This window comes from Crocuta crocuta, unplaced genomic scaffold, assembly GCF_008692635.1.
Source record: "Crocuta crocuta isolate KB4526 unplaced genomic scaffold, BGI_CrCroc_1.0 scaffold564, whole genome shotgun sequence".
Lineage (NCBI taxonomy): Eukaryota > Metazoa > Chordata > Mammalia > Carnivora > Hyaenidae > Crocuta > Crocuta crocuta.
The window spans coordinates 745,484-768,446 of NW_027533010.1; the positions used below are offsets into that span (position 1 = coordinate 745,484).

General features: G+C 37.6%; 1 protein-coding gene across 1 annotated transcript in view; it reads right to left on the reverse strand.

The window, feature by feature from the left end:
- Positions 1–22,963, reverse strand: part of DNAH7 (dynein axonemal heavy chain 7) — a 245,938-nt gene that overhangs the window by 74,645 nt on the left and 148,330 nt on the right. Inside the window, exons 44-47 of the mRNA XM_077745812.1 lie at positions 21,980–22,326; positions 20,440–20,620; positions 17,390–17,575; positions 12,676–12,839 (exon numbers count right to left, since the gene is read on the reverse strand). Coding sequence (XP_077601938.1) covers positions 12,676–12,839; positions 17,390–17,575; positions 20,440–20,620; positions 21,980–22,326 — 878 coding nt within the window. The remainder of the gene's footprint in view (positions 1–12,675; positions 12,840–17,389; positions 17,576–20,439; positions 20,621–21,979; positions 22,327–22,963) is intronic.

Sequence of the window (22,963 nt, forward strand, 5' to 3'; positions counted from 1 at the left end):
GAGACATAACCATTCAGTTGGGGGGGATTCAAAGTATAGACATAATACACCTCACTACTATAACATAATCAGGGGAAGGTAAAGGAGAACTATATGGTTGCAAGCATTCTACATTTTTTTTTTAGTTTTTTTTCTTAAATTTTAGTTAGTTAACATACACTGCAATATTGGTTTCAGGAGTAGAATTCAGTGATTTATCACTTACATACAGTGCCCAGTGCTCATCACAAGTGCCCTCCTGAGTACCCATCACCCATCTAGCCCATCTTCCACTCACTCCCCTCCATCAACCTACAGTTTATTCTCTATCTTAAAAGTCTCTTGTGGTTTGTTTCCCTGTCTTCTCTCCCCCTACCTTCTCATATGTTCATCCGTTTTGTTTCTTAAACCCCACGTGAGTGAAATCATATGCTATTTGTTTTTCTTCGACTTACTTCAATTAGCATAATACATTTTAGCTCTATCCACATCATTACAAGTGGCAAGATTTCATTCTTTTTGACAGATGAGTAATATTTCATTATATATGATTATAATGATTTCAATGTGGTAGATACACTCACACACACACACACACACCACATCTTCTGTATCCATTCACCAGCCAGTGGACATTTGAACTTTCTCCATAGTTTGGCTATTGTTTATAATGCTGCTATAAGCATTGGGTGCTTGTACCCCTTCAAACTGTATTTTTGTATACTTTGGGAAAATATCTAATAGTGCAATTGCTGGGTCATAGGGTAGTTCTAGTTTTAGTTCTTTGAGGAATCTCCTTACTAATCTCCAGAGTGGCTGCACCAGTTTGCATTCCCACCAACAGAAGCATTCTACATTTTAATTGAAGCGGGAAAATATTATTTGAGCAGACATAAAAACTTGTACTGAAAAATAATACAAAGCATTCTAGTGAAAAAAAGGCAGTATATAAATTAAAGTGGAATACTAAAAATTGTGGATTATTCAAATAATCCAAAAGAATGAGAGATAAGAAACAGAACAATAAAAATCAGATATAAAAACCAAACAGAAAAATAATAAAATAGTCAGTCTAAATTCAATTATACTGACTATAGTAGGTGTAAAGTTGTCTAAACATACTAATTAATGGAGGGAGGTTAGATTGGGAAGAATACAAGCTCTGACTGTATGCTGCCTATAAGATACTCTCACTTTTTTTTAATAGTTTATTGTCAAGTTGGTTTCCGTATAACACCCAGTGCTCATCCCCACAAGTGCCCTCCTCCATGCCCATCCCCCCTCCCCTCCCCCCCACCTCCATCAGCCCTCAGTTTGTTCTCACCATTCAAGAGTCTCTCACGGTTTGCCTCCCTCCCTCTCCCCAACTATTTTTCCCCTTCTTCTCCCCCATGGTACTCCGTTAACTTCCTCCTAATCCACCTATATGTGCAAATATATGAAAGATACTCTCACTTTAAATATAACATTTATATTAAATATAATTGTAACAGATACACCATGTAAACACTAATAAAAAGAAAGCTGAATTACATATAGACTTCAGAACAAGATAAATTATCAGGGATACAGAGGGACATTACATAATAATAAAAAAGTCAATTTATCACGAAGACCTAACAATCCTACATGTTTATGCACCTAACAACAGAGCTCCAAAATACACGAAGCAAAAACTACTAGAACTGAAGAGACAATAAGTAGACAGATTAGCAAGGATAAGGAAGATGTGAACAATACCATCACACAACTCAGTCTGACATGTAAAGAACTCTCTACCCAATAATAGCAAAATAATGTTTTTCAGGTATACATGGAAAATTCAGAAAGATGACCACATTTATGCCATAAAACAAACTAAGAAATTTAAAACAACTGGAATCATACAGTATATGTTCTCTGACCATAATGAAATTAAATTATAAATTAAAAAATAATACAAGATAGCTTAAAATTATCAAGTATTTTGAAATTTAAAAATGTATTTTTAAATGACCTATAAAGACGAAGTGTCAAGATAAGTTAGAACGTAGTCTGAAGGAAATGAAAATACAACATATCAAAATTTGTGCTATGCAGCTAAAGCACTGGGAAATTATAGTGGGAAATGAACAGCAGTAAATGCTTAGATTAGAAAAGAAGAGAAATGTGGGGAGCCTGGGTGGCTCAGTCAGTTAAGCGTCTGACTTCGGCTCAGGTCATGATCTCATGGTTCATGGGTTCGAGCCCCGCATCAGGCTCTGTGCTGACAGTTAGCTCAGAGCCTGGAGCCTGTTTCAGATTCTGTGTCTCCCTCTTTCTCTGACCCTCCCCTGTTCACGCTGTCTCTCTCAGAAATAAATTAAAAAAAAAAAAAAAAAAAGAAGAGAAATCTAAAATCAATAACAAGCTTTCACCTTAGGAAACCAGAGAAAGAAGCGTAGTTTAGGCCAAAAACAAGAAATAATAAATATTATAGCAGAAGTCAGTAAAATGGATAACAAAAAAGGTAGATAAAAACAGTGAAATGAAAGCTTTATTTTTAGATAGGATCCAGAATATTTACCATGCTATGGCTAGACTGACCAAGAAAAAAAAAGGTAATGCTAATTACCAATATCAGGAATGAGAGAGAAGATGATGATTATAAACCCTGCAGACATTAAAAGGATCAGAAGGTAATGCTACAAACAACTTTATGGCCATAAATTTGACAAGTTAGTTCAAATGGACCAATTTCTGGAAAGATAGAAACTACCAAAAGAATAGATAATTTGCTGGGCACGAGGGTGGCTCAGTATTATGAGTCTAACTCAGGCTCAGGTCATGATCTCATGGTTTGTGGGTTTGAGCCTTGCATCAGGCTCTGTGCTGGAGCCTGCTTCAGATTCTGTGTCTCCCTCTCTTTCTGCCTTTCCCTGCTCATGCTCTGTCTTTGTCTCTCTCTCTCTCGGATAAATAAACATTAAAAAAAATTTTTTTTTAAAGAATAGATAACTTGATAGTTCTTTAACCCTTTCAAAACTGAAATCATAGGTAATGTCTTCAAAAAAGAAAGTTCCAGGTGTGAATAGTTTCTTTGGTTATTTCTATAAAACATTTAAGAAATAATAATTCTACATAATCTCTCCCAGAAAATAGAATGGGGGAGAACACTTTCCAATTTGCTTTATGAAGCCAGCATTACTTTGACAATGAAACCCTGTAGACATCCCAATTAAAGAAACCACATACCATGATTCCTCCTGAACAAAAAATGTAAAAATCTTCAACAAAGTATCATCAAACTAAATCAGATGTATGTAAATAAGGGGAATACGTGAAGACCAGGTAGGGTTTATCCTGGAAATGCAAGGCTAGTCAAACAGTCAAAAAAAATCAATCCGTAAACTTCACCATATTAACAAACTAACTTAAAAAAACACATCTCTCCACTTCTGGGGGTGTGAGTGTGACGCCCCCCATGGTGTGGTGTAGACATGGCAGCTGGCAACACAGGATGGTGCCTCACAGTATACCTTTCCCAGAGAGTATGAAACAGTTGAGATACTACTCCGTTCAGAAGTTCATATGCCTCTCGGGGCGCCTGGGTGGCTTAGTAGGTTAAGCATCTGACTTTGGCTCAGGTCATGATCTCACGGTTCGTGGGTTCGAGCCCAGTGTCAAGCTCTGTGCTGACAGCCAGCTCAGAGCCTGGAGCCTGTTTCAGATTCTGTGACTCCCTCTCTCTCTGACCCTCCCCTGCTCATGCTGTCTCTCTCTCTCTCTCTCTCTCAGAAATAAAATAAAACATTAAAAAAAAAAAAAGTTCATATGCCTCTGGAGTGTTGGAAGCAACAGAATGAGAGTGCAGAAGATGCACAGAGACTTCCTGAGGTCTTCGTGAAAACTTCAAATGTCATGGCCCATTTCAGTCATTTCAAAAACAATGAGACCATCACCAGTGTCTTCGGCTTATTTCTCTGTTTGCCAGCCTTTGCCCAGAGACTGCTGAGGAGTGGAAGGCTCTGACCCCAAGCCTGGAGGGCCGGTTTGAAGGTGATGAGCTACATCAGATACTTGGTGACAGCCAGGTCAAGTCGCAGCTTTCAATATTAATCTCCAAATATCATTGTGCTGCTGAGTGAATGACATGCCCCACTGGCCCGGGGTCTGCAGCTGACTTACACAGAACTTATTTTGCAGAAGACATTTGGACTTCGTTTAGACAGACCAACCTGGCTTGGTCTTGATTTAATTGGACCATGATACCCTGACCTTGCCTCTGGGAAGGGTGAGAGGTGGTGAGGTGCATATAAGCTACACTGCTGACTATCTTACACCTGGCCTATGTGTTATTTTAAAAAATTGTGTTTAAGATTTTATTATTTTAAGTGACCTTTATTCTCAATGGGGGTCTTGAACTTATGACTGATATCAGGAGTCATATCCTCTGCCTCCTGGGCCAGCCAGGTCATCCTTAAGATTTTATTTTATTTTTGGCCCTTGTGTTATTTTTTATTCCTAATATTTCATGTTTTAATTTCAATGTGTTTGTAATTTTTGACACTATATTAGAACACATAAAACTGGTATAGGAAATAGTGGTCTTCCCTAAATGCAAAAGGAAGAATTTAGAGGCACTTTGTTGGCTCAGTGGGTAGAACATGAAACTCTTGATTTTGGGGTTGTGAGTTCAAGCCCCACTTTGGGCACGGAGCCTACTTAAACAAAAAAAACCAAAAAACCCAAAGGTGCCCCAAATGTAAATGCAAAAGGAAGAACTGAACCATACCTGTATCATCATCTGAAATTCTTGAAGAGAATAGTGTTAGTGACTCTGAGACAGTACTGGCATCATTGTACTTAGCCCAGAAGTCAAGGAAGATGTGTACCATGGAAAGTAGTTACGCCTGAGGATAACTCCAAGCATCTTGGAGCTCACAGACTTGAGGTAGATCGGTACTTGGCCATTTTCTTGGACTGTTGGAGGATGTAGGTTTGGAGGCAGTGGTCCTAAAGCACTATTTTCTCACTCCCAAATTAAGATTTTTTTTTTTCCTTCATAGGCCAGACTTGAAGGTCTGACACTTTGAAGACTCCTTGTCTGGGGCATTCAGTCCAAACTTCTAGCTTCCTACTCAGCCATGGGCCTTCTCTGATGGGAGTGATTTGGAAGGAGGGATCCCGCCTCTCTTCCTGAGCCACTACATTGCAGGTTCTCTATGTAAAGGTAGTTGGGGGAAACTCTTCAATTGCTAAACATTCTAGCTTTGGGCAGTGACAGTATTGTAACCAATGAGGTTTATGCAAGGCACAATTACTGCTAACTAAAAGGGGAAAAATAGCTAAACATTTTAGTTTTGACTTTTCTGAAAGGAAATATGCCTATTTTCTTCACAATTTGGAGATTCTTCTTTGGAGCACTTGTTGGCTCCCAATGAATGCATGATCCCAAAAAAGTTTGGAGAAACAACAAAGTTCCTTTTTTGGAGGAGGAGGACGTAGGTTCCACAACCAATGTGGGGCTCAAGCTCATGACCCGAGATTAAGAGTCACATGCTCTGTGGACTGAGCTTGCCAGAGGCCCGAACAAAGTTAGCTTTAAAAGTTAAGGTAGTTTGGGGAGCCTGGCTGATTTCGTAGAGCATATGACTCAGGGTCACTGAATTCAAGCCCCATGTTGGGTGTAGAATTTACTTAAAAATAAAACAAAACTTTAAAAAACAGATTGCTTGATGTCTGCTGTCCAAGGCAAAAATAAACTTTTTATAAATTCAATTTCTGATATTACATGGTTTGTAAGTCACTGATATACATTTTTTAATGTTTTATTTTTTTCTGAGAGAGAGAGAGAGACAGTGTGAGCAGGGGAGGGTCAGAGAGAGATGGAGATACAGAATCTGAAACAGGCTAGCTGTCAGCACAGAGCCTGACCCAGGGCTCGAACCCACGAACTGCGAGATCATGACCTGAGCCGAAGTCAGCCGCTTAATGACTGAGCCACCCAGGCACCCCCGATATACATTTTTAAATGTTTATTTTTGAGAGAGAGCGAGCGAGCGAGAGAGCACACAGAGGGTCAGAGAGAGAGGGAGACACAGAATCCGAAGCAGGCTCCAGGCTCTGAGCTGTCAGCACAGAGCCCAATGAGGGGCTCGAACTCATGAACCTGTGAGATCATGACCTGAGCCGAAGTCAGAGGCTTAACCGACTGAGCCACCCAGGTGCCCCTAAGTCACTGATATTCCTGATCAATACTCAAAGGAAATAATCTTTTCTTCCTTGGACAACTTTACTTCTTTGAGACTTATCAGAATTCTGAGTTGTAAGTTATGTGGATAACAATAGTATCTATTTGATAGGTATTTTGAGAAGATAGAGAAGATTACTAAAAAGAGGCTATTAGTGTCTGGCATACATTGTGCCCCAATGAATATTAGCTCGTATTAGTATCTCATCAGGTGAGCAAGGATGCACAGCTTGCTTCTTAGAAATTAACGCAGGAATTTGGTACTACACCACTCATTCTGTGTATCAGGCTATGAGAACAAGCCAACTTACTTATTTGGTCTGCAGAAATGTTTTTAAAGAGGCAGTAACACGTGCAGGATGGCACCAAGGGATGGAACAGAAAGAGCAGATTGGAAGACAGGCCTCAAGTACAACCTAGGCCTGTGTGCTATTTGGCAAGACAGCAGCACAGTGCCACCGTTTTTACTCATGGGCCCCCCCTGTGCCAGCAATCCATGAGCTACCTCAGAGTATTAAAGTATGTAATGGATCTTGCATATACTCAGGCACTGATAAGTGGTAGTAAGATCATTAGAAGTAGATTTAAAAAAAAAAAAAACACAACCTTTATTAGGGAATTATTTGCAAAAGCAATGTCATGCTATGTTATAGATGCAAAGTCTGGTCAACATTCTGCTGGACATTGTTCTCTATGGTCACAGAGCACACCTTGCTATTCAGAATCATTAGCAGGAGACCCTGCAAAATCTTGAATCATGTGTAGAACATTGTAAGGCTCACTGTACCATGTTTGCAAAAAGCAGAAACAAAACATACCGAGCATTAAAACAAAAATATCATGTTGTCAAACCCTCATCAGAAAGCTAAATTAACTGGAAGAAACTTTTCTGAAAATCGTACTCATTCTGGTTTTATTCAAATTTACTAAACTTGAGGCTTGAAAAACAGCAAAAAAATTTATCTCAATAGACACAGAACAAGCACTTGACAAAATTTAACATGTAAAATGGTAAACTCCCTCAGCAAACTAGGAACAGAGGGAGTTTCATTTACCTAATAAAAAAGATATACAAAAACCCCACAGCTAATATAATATATCATAGTGAAAGACTAATCCCTTTCCCCTACGATTGGGTAAAAGACAGCTATGTGCAATTTCATCTCTCCTATTCAACAATATACTAGCCAGTGTAAATTATATTTGTATAACAAATATTCTTATACATGCCAATATAAAAAGTCCTTGGCAATACAATAAGCCAAGAAAAAGAAATAAAAGGAACAAGTTTAGAAAATAAGAAATGAAATTGTCTCTATTTGCAGAGAGTATGACTGTCTACATATAATATCATAATGAACCTATATAAAAGATTGTAGAATAAATGAATTTATCAAGGTCACAATGTACATAGTCAATATACAAAAATCAGTTGCTTTTCTTTCTTTCTATTTTTTATTGGGAGGGAGGGGCAGAGAGAGAGAGGATGAGATAGAATCTTAGGCAGGCTCCAAGCCCAGCCCAATGTGAAGCTCAATTCCATGACCACGAGATGGTAACCTGAGCCAAAATCAAGAGTCAGACACTTAACTGACTGAGCCACCCAGATGCCCCTCAATTGCTTTTCTAATTCCAACAACCAACAACTGAATAAACTTTTTAAAAGCACCATTTATAATAGCACCTCAAAATTAAAAAGTACTGGGTATAAATCTAACAATGAAATATTGGTGAAAGAAATCAAAGGTGATCTTAAAAAATAAAGATATATTGTATTTATAGATTAGAAGAATTAGAAGACTTATTGTCATTTTTCTCAGATTGATGTATAGATTCAATGCAGTTCCAATCAAAATCCCGGCAGGATCTTTGGCAGATAGTTAAAAACTCATTCTAAAACTTATATGGAGAGGTAAAAAATAGACACAGTTTCGGAAAAGGAAAAGAAAGTTGGATGATATATAATCTAATTTCAAGACCTAAGATAAATCTATACTAATCAAGGCAATGTGGTATTTGTATCAAGATAAACAGGGTTGTATGGGTGACTCAGTTGGTTAAGTGTCTGACTCTTGGTTTCAGCTCAGGTCATGGTCTCACAGTTCGTGAGTTCGAGCCCTCTGTCGGGTTCTGTGTTGATAGCGTGGATCCTGCTTGGGATTTTGTCTCCCTCTCACTCTGTCCCTCCCTCACTTGCTCTCTACCTCGCTCTCAAAATAAGTAAAATTAAAAATAAAACTTTTAAAGGCAAACAAATAGATCAATATAACAGAATGGACAATCCAGAAATAGACCCACACATACATGGATAACTGGTTTTTAACAAAGATATAAAAGCAATTGAATGGAAAAGGGGTAATGGTGTGCTGTTCCATACCAGTTAACAATTATATCAAACTTATTTTCTGCAAACAACACCCCCAATATGACATTTTTAAATAGTATTTATTTATGTGTTTATTTCTGAGAGAGAGAGAGAGAGGGAGGGAGAGAGGGAGGGAGGGAGGGAGGGGAGGGGCAGATAGAGGATCCCAAGCAGGCTCCACAGTGTCGGTGCAGAGCCCAATGTGAGACTTGAACTCATGACCCATGAGATCATGACATGAACTGAAATCAAGAGTCTGGATGATCAACCAACTAGGCCACCCTGGCACTCCAATATGACATTTTTTGATTGAAAAGCAGGACAGTGTTGTGACTTTGGTTTTTTTTTTCTTTTAAAGCAAATTTTGCTTCAAAAAATTTTTAATGTTTTTATTTTTGAGAGAGAGAGAGCGCACATATGCATGTGCACAAGTAGGAGAGGGGCAGAGAGAGAGGGCGACACAGAATCTTGAGAATCTGTCACCACAGAGCCCAACATGGGGCTCAAACTCATGAACCACAAGATCATGATCTGAGCCAAAGTCAGGTGCTCAACTGACCCAGGTGCCCCTAAAGCAAATTTTTCTCTTAAAGATGAGGACTTCTGCAGACTAACATAGCAAATGAATAAAACTTCAAAGGAGACATTCTTCAGAGTGGGTAGAAAAGAATGTACTGGTTTTAACAACAATTATTTTGGAGAGCTACATGCAACACACATTGGTTTAAACAGCTTCACTCTTTGGCAGAATATAATATTCAAATATTTGAATATAATATTCAAATTCAAATCCTGAATTTGAAATGAACCAACACCTCATTTCCTGTTTACTTCCGCTCCACTATTATTTTGCATTATTTTTTGATACGACAACATTTTTCTTCACACAATCTTTTCTCTTACTTCCTCCACCAAACAATGAATCCAGAAATGCTTTAAAAACCAGGGGTTCCCAAATGAAAACTGAATTTTTATAGACTCAGCATTCCACGGTTTAATACTGTTTGTTCTTTTGTGATGGTCTAGAGAGGTGTTCTTTGGAGCTTTTGAAAAATACATTTTTTAAATGTTGATTTTTAATTTATTTTGAGAGAGTGAGAGAAAGAGAAGGAGAAAGAGAACCCCAAGCAGTCTCCGTGCTGTCAGTACAGAGCCTTGATGTCATAGACCATGAGATCATGACCTGAGCTGAAATCAATAGCTGGATGCTTAACCAACTGAGCCACCCAGGTGCCGCCCGAAAATACATATTTTTAACAGTGATGATCCATGTTCACTACTGTGCATGGAAGGACATAGAATTTAAATATCAAACGGTGGCGCATCTCAGAGTTTTGCTATTTTCCTCTTTACACATGTACATACATAAAAATCGATAAAAGCAGACAATGAAAGGTGGGTGCTCCTCTCAGTTATTACTGCTACTGAAATAAACCTAATTTATCAGACCCCCACAGAAATGAAAACTCAAAGACATTTCTTTTTTTTTTTTTTTTTTTTTTTTTANCTAAGCCACCCAGGCGCCCCTCAAAGACATTTCTTAAAAAACAGAGTTTATATTAGATATAGGTCTGATTTATTTACCAAGTTGTTAAACAATCTTAATACTATTTCCCTGTAAAATGTTCAGATACAATCCAATCACATTTAATGTTATCACTAGCCCTTGAAATTCTGATTAGCCAAGGACCTTCACGTGTCAATAGCTGCAAAAGTTAATTATAGTCCAATGTATCTAAATTTTATAGATTCTTCCCTTTTCCCCAAATAATCAACTCTTCAGTCAGCTGAGACAGCACGTAAGAAGCACTTAGCACAGGTTTGGGTCTTTAGGAAGTGCTCAGTATTAGGTATCATCATTACCCAGCAAGTGTCCCTGGGGGATAGAAGAACACACTAAACAAGTAAATAAGATACTTATCTGATACTTCAAAATGATCAGCTTAAACCTATTTACTGGAACCTCTCAGTAGGAGATCACCAAAATACATTGACAAAATAAGCCAAGGATGGAAAAGGTTAATATTTCTTTCCTAGTAAAGTTGCTACCGTAACTTTTTGCTAATATTTCAACACTTGTATAAACAAATAGCAAAAATGTATGGGTTCTGGCTCATTACCATCATGTTTTACCTCTTCCTCTCCTGAAATGTGAGTTTATTTTCTTGAAAAATAATCACCAATAGTTCTATTATTATTGAAATAGGACTGGACCCAAAAGAAAGAGTACATTTAGTTGCTATAAAATAAGAAGCGATTTAGTCTCCAATGAATGTAATGGTTATAGGTATCCTGCTCGGTGGAATAAAGATATATAAATTGCAAATCGAAACAATAAAGACATAACTACCATTACGCGGGACATGACCAATTATATTCACAAGTCCTCGGGAAAAAGCGAAGTGTTCTTTTCTGGGAAGGGAAAAACATAGCAACAACAATAGCAAAAACAGCAAAAATCGGACTATTCTTAAGGCTGAAGTTAATTGGTTCAGCTGGACAAAGTAAAAGTGGACTTCTAAACTTTCACAAATCTCCCATATAGATCAAAGTCTAATTGTTTTCTCACATTAAACATCAATACAAACTCTCTGCATGCCACCTACCTGGTTAAGGAATTTGAAAGCCTAGCTGTTATCCTGTAATTGTAAAAAGGCACTTAAAAATCTGTTTCAGTGGCAGAGTAATGCACATATTTATCATTTATCTAGATCCTATCATTTCTCATCTGGATTAATTTAGATTATGAGAGCAGAGCACCCACTATTTAATTTTAGTTCCCCAAAGAAAAGCTTTGTAGTCTTTTTTCCAAATCAACAAAATAATTACATTTAAGGTTAGTTCCTGAAAAAGTTGGTCTAAGTACAACTTACTTGGTTAAAAAAAAAAAGAGAAAAATGAGCTTTTCTTTTTTGCCTTCATGACCAGAAAGCTTTGAAATTAATTCAGGGCCCAACTGTAAGGATTCACTGGTCTCAAGCACCTAGTAGTAACTACTTCATTAACTTTCCCTAGGTGGTCTCATCAATTTTTACTTTATATTCAAATGACACATGCCTCAAATCCCTGTAGAACAATTCAGTAAATAAATGCTAAGTCCATATATATGTCAGGATCATTTGTTGAGCAGTAAAGAAATGTATTCACCAGAGTTTTAAATTGTGGAATAATTAATAAATTTTTACTATTAACTATTATAAATAAAAAATAAATACTACACACGAAAAATTTAAGAATAATCTTCACACGGAGCAGTTAATTCTATTTTTAAAAAATCCACACCTCTGCTTTTTTTTCTCTAAATTTAGTACTATTACATCAATTACTTTTTCAGTAGTTAACTAACAACCAATCAAAAGTCTGATAGCACAGAACCGAACATTTCTCCTGATGGTTTACTGGGCTATTCTTAATATGCTAACACCTCCAAGAAGACTGACCCAGTGACAGAAGACCCACGGTAATGTGAACTAGGAAAAAACCTGAATAATAATTGTCCTCATACTGGGTCAGGCTGAAGTTTTTGGTTTGGGGGAGAGAAGACCTGGAGCAAAGGCGAGGAGGGAGGAGCCTGCAGTATTCTCCCAGCCCAGTGTCCATGGGATTTATCTACTAACCAGGAGATTCCAGGAATAGCAGCCACTATCTGGAAAGACCCAGACAGCCTAGGACTCAGAATCATAGCTGTGTCATTGAAGCTGGTCCCACACCCAGGAGGGACTAAGAATGTGGCACACTTGAGTCCATCACCACCACCAACCCACCACTGAACCTTTCATTATCCTGCAATAACAAAACTCTCTAATTTTATGGGAGTAAACATTTTGGACTTCACTTATTCATTAGAGCAAAACAGGGCTTTGCTCTATTTGCTAAGAATTGATTAAAAATTAAGCAATACTCATTAGCATTTTTGATTGTTTACTGTAGTCTCCAGTATGCAATCATTCTAATATTACTAGAAGGAAGTGATTATTCCTATTTAATTTAGCTAATTAATAATTTAAGTACATTCTTCCAATACTATAACAGTTTACTAACTGTAATTGTTTAAAAAATGCACAGATAAATAAATCTACTGATTAATAGAGATCATTTGTGAGAAAAGTATTTTCCTTACATGATGATGATCCCGTTATCAATGGAAAATGAGTCAGAAGGTAACCCAGCAATATTCCAGGCTCGAATTGTCACTGCTTCTCCCAGGCTACCCATAAGAGAATACTCATCAGAGCAGGGAATATCATTGCTTTTGCACAAATTTGTCCACTCCTTCGTTTGGTTCTTTAAGACACACACAAGAGATACAAAAATGAGCTGGAGGTTACCAAATGAATACTCTGCCAACTCCCTGATTATGTTTTATTCCTTAAGTCAACAAATCATTGTTGAAACTGTACCTCAAAAATAATTTATCAGATTTTTCAAATAAAATTATGATTTAGAAGGTCCACTATACATTCAAATCAAAATTAACTATATCCAATGTTAATTTTAGATAGATCACTTAATAGTGAAGTCAACATCAGCATGTTGTATCTAAAAAAAACAATTGCCAGTCATTATTCTAAAGCTTCACTTGACAAAGTAGTTGGAGACCATCATTTTTCTATAGGTTTTCTTTAAATTACACGTATCCAGCAAGGCTTAATGTTATGGCATAAAAGTAAATCTAATTGGAACTGGTAGGGGACTAGAAAATGCAATCCTTTTCTTCTGGCTCTCACCTACATGCCTGGGGGAAGGGACCAAGGCAGGGCGGTCAGGCACCAACAAGCAATGAGGATCCACATTGGAGTCTGGGATATCCCACCTGGGACACAGTTTGCTAGGCTACTCAGGAACCAAAAGGGTACTTTAAGTCCAGGTTCACATTCAGGAAGTTAGAAGTCAAGGTCCAATCTGAGGTTACAGGTAAGAGTTCAGAAACAGCGCAAGCTATGCCCAGAAATAAAACAGGTTAGGAAGAGACATGGGGAAGAGGCACAGACATACAAGGCTCTGGTACGAGCCCACAGGCGGATGAGATGCTGTGTGTGTGGAGGGGTGCTGGCGGAGGGGGTCTGGTGAGCACCACCATCGCCCTTGGCCTCCTGCTGAGCTGGCTTTCCCAGCATTCGCTTAGGTTTGCACATGAAAGTTCAGGACAGGTTAGGGGAAGTTGATGACTTTTATGACCTCGATCAGTCAGTCAGTTTGTAGAATGTCCCACAGTTGGGTCTCTGTGATGTTCCCTCACTATTCAATTCCGGTTATACATTTTGGCAAGAATATCCTAGAAATAATGTCATATTCTTCTCATTGCACTCAATCAGTGGTACGAGATTTCAAACTATTCATTTATTGATGATACTGATTTTTATCCCTTGATTAAGGTGTTGCCTGCCAGGCTTCTGTCTCATAATTGTATGATCTTAGGTATAATTAAATCTTCTTTGGGTGGTGGGACACAACACACGCCACTCAGATAGATGAAAGGCAGAACTCTTCTTGTTACTTACACTGCCAAATGAGAGACAGCTGCCACACCAGAAGTTGCACCCAAATATAAGGTAACAGCAAGGTGAGACTGTAGGAGGCAGCTATATACGCAAGCAGAATGTGGTAGGCTTAGCTACACTGCATGGGCTTCCTAGGGATTGGATAGTTTGAGTAATTCCTCAGGTATAGCAGTGAAGGATCTGTGCCTCTGTGTTACGTATCTGAGGTCTGCTGCAAGTTGGGTGCCCGTTATAAGCTGCAGTATTAGAGCCCAAGGAGAAAAGGCTGGGGTGAGGGCTGAGCAAACTACCCATGGAAAGGAATTCAGAGTTTTTAATAATGAATCAAAACTGAGTTAAGGCAGCACTTGCCTAGTATTGTATTATAGCCTCTGCATTGATTTTTCCCCCTTTCCCTTTGTAATTAATAACATTTTGTGGGGAGACACTTGTAACTGAAAATACTCTAGGTTTTGTCAGGCACTCATTTTTAAATATACTAATCTATATCAGTATGGATCCATCTTTTTCTATTTTTTGGTCTCTTTTCTCAAAATATCATTGACCTATAACATGATATTAGTTTCAAGTGTACAGCATGATGACTCACTCTTTGTATACATTGTGAACTCATCACAGTAATTCACTGACATCCATCACCATACATAGTTACCAAATGTTTTTCTTATGATGAGAACTTTGAAGGTCTACTCTTGCAGTAACTTTCAAATACGTGATAGAGCCTTATTAACCATAGTCACCATACTGTACATTATAATCCCACGACTTACTTACTTTCTAACTAGAAGTCTGCACCTTTTGAACCTCTTCACTCATTTTGCCCACATCTTTTATTCAATGAGTTATGTTACTATCAGTATTTATTGCTGATGTGGGCCGTGGAAGTAACGTTAAGCTAAATTTTATGTTCCTTCACACATCTTTATCATTCTTCAGGCACTTCCTTACTCTTGCTTTAAAAAGATACTATCCTATAATTGAGTCCAAGGATAATCTTCCTATTTTCAGTTCAGCTGATGAGCAACCTGAATAACAAAGTCTCTTTGTCATGTAATGCAGCATATTTGTAGGTGTGCCGCTATGGGGCCAAACAATGGAGGCAAAACCTCACCTCTGAAGAGAACTTAAAAACTATCATCTGGCTTTCTGTTTGGATTGGTTGTTGATACCAAGAACTAGTGGTGTGGCTGTGTGGGAGGAGGGGTCATCAAGCGTTTCCAGTTTGAATTCTGCTTTCTTATACACAGTTTCTACTGGCATGTTTTGATCTTTGTTGTTAGGTTATGGGATGGTCTGTAGACTCTGGGGGAAAATCTGAAGGTTTCATCAAATATAGCTTGATGCTGGTATTGGCAGAATAGTAGAGAAAGTGAAAGAAACAGTTACTGTTTGACAGGTACGTTATGTTATCATATTCTGGATTAGAAATTGAAGTGGCCCCGTTATACATTTAAACAGGTATAGCAACAGATAACACCTGAAATGAACAGGAGGTGCTCCGAACAAGCATCTCTAAATACAAGCCAAGAGCCTTGACTAGTAATCAGGTGGCACATTAGATGGTGGAAATAGAAAACTGGCCATTAGGAGTGCCATCTCGGTGAAAATATCCACCGCCACTCCAACAGTTTTGACTTTAACTGTTGACCAGAAAAGTGAAAAAGTTCGAATGAATTCAACTCCAGAGCTTCTATGTCCTTACAGTACGATAGAATTCTGTTTTACAGATCGGCAAGGGCACAGCAGTTGAAGTATTGTGGGCCCAGTTATCCTAGAAGAACTGGAGTTTTCTATGTTTTATTTATGGAGAGAACCAGAAATTTTACAAAGGGGTTGATGAATAATTAACAACTACTCAGATTCAAGCTTAGAGAGAGGGGATCCAGCCATTTATTGAGGGCTCTTGGTATCCAGAGATTTTGATGCTAGGAAAGAACCAAGGTTGTTGTAAAGGCTTTTTTGTCTTAGCTGGGCTTCCCAGAAGCAAACTCTGAGATGAAAATTTATGTGAAGTGATTTATTAAGGAAGGGATGCAAGGGGAAGCAATACAAGGACTGGGGAGCAGCCAGTAAAAGGTGGGGGAGCAGCCAGCACGTGGCGTCCACTGGGTCCTACAGGGAGTGTGTTTGTTTGTCTTTAGAGTCGTTCCAGCCAAAGGGAAGGGAGACAGACTCTCATGTCCTTATTCTTGTCAGTCATTCATCCAGGCCTGCCCTTGAGGGAAATAAATCCCAGCAATTCTAGCTCTCCAAGCACTAGGCACAGTGGATTCTAAGAAACCAAGGGAAGTTTGCCAAAAAAGAGCCATAGGTGCTGGTTGTTGGACATGAAAGTGCAGGAAGCCAGGAGGGCATCTGGGCAGACACTGAAGGTGCCATCATAACCTTCTGCTTACAACTGAATGGGAAACTTTTGATGGGGAATGATCTGCCAGCTGCCCATCCTGAGAGAGAAAGATCAGAGTAGGACAGAATGAATTCACAGGAAGGAACTGGGACATCAGAGACTCATGAAAAAAAGTAAAAGCCTAGGTTGCAATAGTGAAAGGGTAAGAGATGAGGCAGAATCCATCAAAGCAGTGGAAATTCGAAGCAGGAGATTTGGTATTTGTTTTCCTTCTTTGTTCTTAAATGTTTATATATTTGGAGAGAGAGCATGTGCATGTGCGCAAGTAGGGGAGGAGCAGAGAGAGAGGAGAGAGAGAGAATCCCAAGCAGGCTCCACATTGTCAGCACAGAGCCCAAAGTGGGGTTCAGTCTCATGAACCTGTTAGATCATGACCTGAGTACAAGTCAACAGTCTGATGCTTAATGATGCTTAACTGACTGAGCCACCCAGGTGTCCCTTGGTATTTGTTTTCCAAGGTAAGAATCTATTTGGTTCTAAGACAGCTTGCCTTTTCCTCCCCTAAACTTTCAGTCTCTGATGTGATTCATTACTGAGACTCATAGGGAGAAGTTGATTAGAAGTTGATTACACACACACACACACACACACGCACAGATGTAAAAAATGCTGGTATCTTTATACTTGTCTAGGAACTAAAATTTTAACATTAGGGTCTACCATTTCATATTACCTTTTGGAATCCATCCTTTTGTTTCTAAAACAATTTGATTTTAGAAGAATATTTGACATAGCATCTTCTGGCTATCGAGCCAGTTTGTAGAATAACTAAAATACACAACTACAAGTCACTTAGAAACATTTCACTCCCTGTACTTAGCAAAAAAGCCAAAAAGCAAGCAAACAAAATCCCCTAAGATTAGATTAGTGTTGGCTACAATGGGAGGGTCAGGAAGACACCTTAGAAATCAACTAGTAATCTTTACCTGTCGATAGTTAGATGTAAAGGCGCCCAGGTAAGCAACAACTCCTGAGGAGATGAGGATATCACCTGTCAAGTTGATGTACAACTGGCCCAGCTCCAGAGCTGTAAGGCTCCATCGCGTTTTCTCACCCCCAAGGCCTCCAATCAACTGCTCAGCTCGATCTAGCTTTTTGCTGCACAAGTCAACCTCAAAAAAAAAAAAAAAATCAGCTTTTCTCAACATCCGCAAGTAGAATAAACTAAAAGTTCTGCAAGACTTTGCCCTCAAAGATAAATTATTTTTTAATTATAAACTTTCATCTGGATTTTTTTTTAACTCTTTAAAAAAATGTGAGCTCGGTCACTATGAAGACTGGAAAGCCCACAACACGTTTTAGAATTGTTTTTTATAATAAAGTATGTACAGTAAGTATGTATAATAAAGTGTACACAATTTATGAAATTCAAAATGGATATTCATCATATAATGCAAGAATAGCTCTACTTTTTAAATCTTTTAAATGTTTATTCACTTTTTGAGAGAGCAGGGTATGAGCAGGGTGGGGGCAGAGAGAGAGGGAGACGTAGAATATAAAGCAGGCTCCAGGCTCTGAGCTGTAAGTACAGAGCCCGATGCAGGGCTTGAAATCACAAACTGTGAGATCACGACCTGAGCTGAAGTCAGATGTTTAATGAACTGAGTCATCCAGGAGCCCTAAGAATCGCTCTATTTAAGAAAATGATCTAGAGCAGGAGATACTGAAATTTACTTAAGTAATAAAGAACATTCTCTTGCAAGTATGTTTTCCCTTAACTTTAAATACTCTAAATGCATTTTCTTTAAAATATTCCATCAAAATATTTTCCTCATTTAACTTATGGCTGACTTCAAGATATTTTTTCTAATTTTTTAAAGTTTATTTATTTTGAGAAAAAGCACGTGCACACGTGTGTGCACAAATGTTGAAGGGGCAGAGAGAAAGGAGACAGAATCCTGAGCAGGTTCTGCACCATCAGCGCAAAGCACTCAATGGGGCTCAAACTCACAAACCTGTGAAATCATGTCCTGAGCCTAGATTAAGAGTCTGATGTTTAACCAACTGCACTACCCAGGCATGCCAACTTCACGATAATTTTAAAGATTAAATGTTTAAAAGTTGTAATAATTTATGCTTACTTGCAAAGCATAATTTCCAAGTTGTTAAATTGTGTCAACCTTCTCACACACTTGCAATTAACCTTCAATTATGACATCAATCAATAGCTGAGAGCCTACTTTGTGGAGAAGACTGTCAACCAAATTTGATTATATGTAATTGAGCAATGTGATTAAAAAAAGAAAAAGGATAATTATGAAGGTGGAAAACTTGGAGGAAAGCCATTTCAACCCAGGCAATGGCAATACTCCAGTAGAACACCTAAATTATTTTAGTTTAATTTCAAATGACTTACCATCATTATTCTTGGATAAAAACAAAACCTAAGTAAAAGTTAGCTTAAGGTTCAAAATGAAATGAATGACATGAAAAGAAGAAGTAAACAGCTGATAAAAGAAGAGGCTTGTAGATTATTGTGGAATAAGAATTTGGCTTATACTTTTTCCTAATGCTATTTCAACGGTGTTTTTTAAATGTGTATTTATTTTTGAGAGAGCAGGGGAGGGGGCGGAGAGAGGGGGACAGTGGATCTAAAGCGGGTTCTACGCTGACACTAGCGAGTTTGATGTAGAGTTTGAACTCTTGAACCATGATACCATGACCTGAGCTGAAGTGGGACACTCAACAGACCGAGTCACCCAGACATCCCTCCTAATGCTATTAATATTGATATTAAATGAAATGTTTTTTGACCAGAAGATACAAAACACTAAATTGGTTTATCTAAAGATAGGTTTAAAAAAGCAAATGGTATGTAGTTGGTAAAACTTGTGATACTTCTTTAATTTAAATCCTTTCTCCTTTCATTTTTCCTCTTTTAGTATCTTCTGTCTTCCTAGTTTCCTTCTTCATTCTTTTTCCAATAATGTTTATAAAAAACTGAGTCATGTCTCAGGTTACAATAAAGTTGCCATCAGAAATTACTAAGTAAAAGTTTTATAACTAAAATTTTTCCTCCAAAAGCAGATTTTTGGTCCACATATAAGCATATATTCATTATATATTACCATGATTTCCAACATTTTATCATGAAGATAAAAATTTTTAAAAATATAGCAGAATTGACAAATGTTTACAGTAAACCACATACCTTCCTATTATATTATTTAAACTACATCCGACCGCTTAGAAATCATGCCCTATACTGAGTAATATCTCCAAAGATTAGCACAACATCATATATTTGTACAAATATGGAATCTGTGGTTATATCCTAAAGAAAGAAACAGTCTGGTATGTGGGAAAGACCATAGCTATCAGAGTCAGACTGCCTCTGTTCAGATTTTAGACTTAATACTTAGAAGCTGGGTTGACCACAAGCAAACTGTTTAACTTTCTGTGCTTTAGTTTCTTCACAATGATACAAAAAGACTGTCTCCTTCAGAAGGCTGTTTTGAGAATAAATGAGATAGTACATACTGTTCCCAAAACAGTAGTAATTCACACATAGTAAGCCCTCAATAAATATTGACTGTTACAAATTATTTTGACTCCCCCCCCCCCCCGACACACATGNAACCATCATCAGATTTGAGCAGTTAATTATTATACACATTATCACCAAGGCAGAACAATCATTTTGGCCTTAAAATCATTTTCAGTGGACATAGTATGGCTCTTGATACTGGGTTCTCATCTCAGCTGTGCCATGAACTCTTACACAGCCTAAGCCACTTACTATTTTGGTTCTCCATTTCCCGATTGGGAGCATGAAGAATTATTTTAAAAACGTCAAAACTGTTATTAGCTTATGGGCTGTACAGAGAACAGGCAATGATAGATTTAGCCCATGGGCCATAGTTTGCCAGTCCCCAATGAGGAAGAAAATAAGACTGCTGCTGTTATTTGCTCATAGAAATATCATTCTTGCTAAAGTAATGAGGATTTTCCCCTATTTGTCCATATTATCACATACCTGGTTTTCCAAATCAGCCTTCTTCTGTTTATTTAGTTCCAGTGTATACTGAAGCTTGGCCAGCTTGTCTTGAACTTCCTTCAGGGCCGCCTGCTTCTTTCTAAGACTGTCCATAGCAATTTTAAGCTCCCCTTCAGCTGCACCCAGTTTTATCTTTTTGGGAGCTACTATTTTTGCCACTCTTCAAAAAGCAAAATTAGAAAAATTAGATCTACATTTTATACCGTAGTGTACATTCTATCACTAAATTTGCTTTTCTAGCCTTACCAAAACTCAGAACATATCTTTATGCAAAACCTATACTGATTTCTATATTCTATATTTCATCTAAGAATCAAACCTGACCCCAGCACTTAAGAAATGATGATAAAAATGGATACCAAATATGCATAACATTTTCAAACAATTTTTTTTACTCAAGATAAAATATTGGATTATTGATAGTATGGATATTGGTGATTTTACACAAGGAAAATATTCATGCAAAATGTAGTGTTTGCAAAAACTAGTCTAATTCGTTAAGGATTAATTCTTAGGAGAAGGTGAGTTGTTTTATCTACGTCATCTTGCTTTTTAAACCTTTGCAGAATATACCTTTAAAGCCAGCCATCTTATAAACATGTATGTCGGTAATAGAAGGGAGCATCTAAGAAAAAGAATGGATCTAAATTATCTTCTAACTGGAAAATGGAGTCAATGATGTTAGCTTTCTAAACAAATGATAAAATATTAAATTAAAATTTATCATTAACATACATGATCCAAAACATATACTGTGTGTAATATATATGCACAATGATTCAAATGGTATAGGAGTTTGACAGACACCCTGTAACTGTTTGCTGCTCTTTGAAGAGTAAACCAATAATTTCTGCTGTTTTGTATATGAAATATATATTCTCATACAATCATCAAAAAAGACTCCTTATCTCACAAAGGATATATATTATACAAGTGGTTTTCAAAATGTCCAAGACATGCTTCATCCCCTTCAGGGAGTCTATGAGATGTTCTACTGTCCAGCTAAACATCTGTGTTTAGGCTGTATTTTCTTCATATACTTCAACTGAAACAATGTATTGCAACATATTGAAGAAACAGATTTGAGAGTCTAGTTGTCTTCTATTGGCCACATATCAAAGAGACATGCAAAAATATAAAACACCCCTGCTGTTTACACAACTTTTTATGTGAAAACTATGGATTTAAAAGCAGTTACTTATTTAACATGTAATGTCTTTTATGAATTAATAGTTTTTCAAATTTCTCCATTTCAACTTCTAAAAAGGCTTTGGTGTCTTCAGGAATTTTTAAAAGCATAAGGGGTTCCTGAGTCCAGAAAAGTTTTGGCACACTCTGTTACACCACATACTTGTTATAGTCTTGCCTTCAGTACGTATGTACACACATAGCACGTATTAGACATGATTTTCCAAGGAGCCTCTCCCCCGTATAGTTTTTAAGTTTCATACTGTTGGAATGACCAAACAGGAAAATAAAACATAGCAGGGTGTTGTGGGGTTTTTTGGTCAGTACTTACTTATCATAGGAATCCATTGCTATGACCCATTTGCACAGACCTTCAGCTGCTGTGGAAGCATTTCTAATCTTTTCAGGAACGAAATCTGGATTTGGAATATAATGTTTTCTTATGATATTCATATAAGCTGCTGGAATGTTGTCCTTGTCATATTCATGAAGTGATTGTAGAAATCGAATGTCACCAAGAAGTCTCTTAGCCGGACCCCAGAAATCCTCTATTTTTTTCCCTGAACCGGTTGGGTCAGGGATTTTGTCAGCTTTGATGCCTTTCAAGATGCAGATGGCTTCCATAACAAGCTTGACCCCAGCAGGAGGACTCTTCATGGATTTCACCACTGTAATGTCCTTGAAGTAACAACATGCTAAGTATTAGGAAAGAACTGTTTGTTTATGCCTGACTTCTCCTCGGCTCCTATTTTCAAACGAACCCATAAGATAGAGAAACTCACTCTGTTCACGGGGTAGAAATGGTGACAGTGATAGAACTGTGTCAAAAAGCATTGAGAAGTTTGTCCAAAAGGAAAAGTTAAAAATGAAAAAGAAAAATGGAAAGATAGCCTAATGTGAGATTACTTATGACCTGAAGTCTACTTCAAAAATGCATAAGAGAGATTTGGCTGTTGCAAAATAAGAGTTTTATAGCTTCTTAAAAACTGTACAAATAAACATTAGAAAAAAATAGAGAAATTATACGTGCAAAAGTCTCCTATAATGCCATAATATCTAGTTCACGACTGCAAACCTTTTTATTTGCATTTCTTCTATGTGTTCTTCTGTGTATACATGAGCCACAAACAAGTGTATATGCTACATTTTGACCAACGGAATTATAGTAGACCGAGCACACATGCTGTTGTAAAACCTTTTATATTTCAATAACAACAGAGAGTGAACATCCTTTCATGCTGTGAAACACATCATTTTAATGGTTTCATGACCTTCTGATGTATAGATATCAACTATAATTCTCATGCCCTATGTT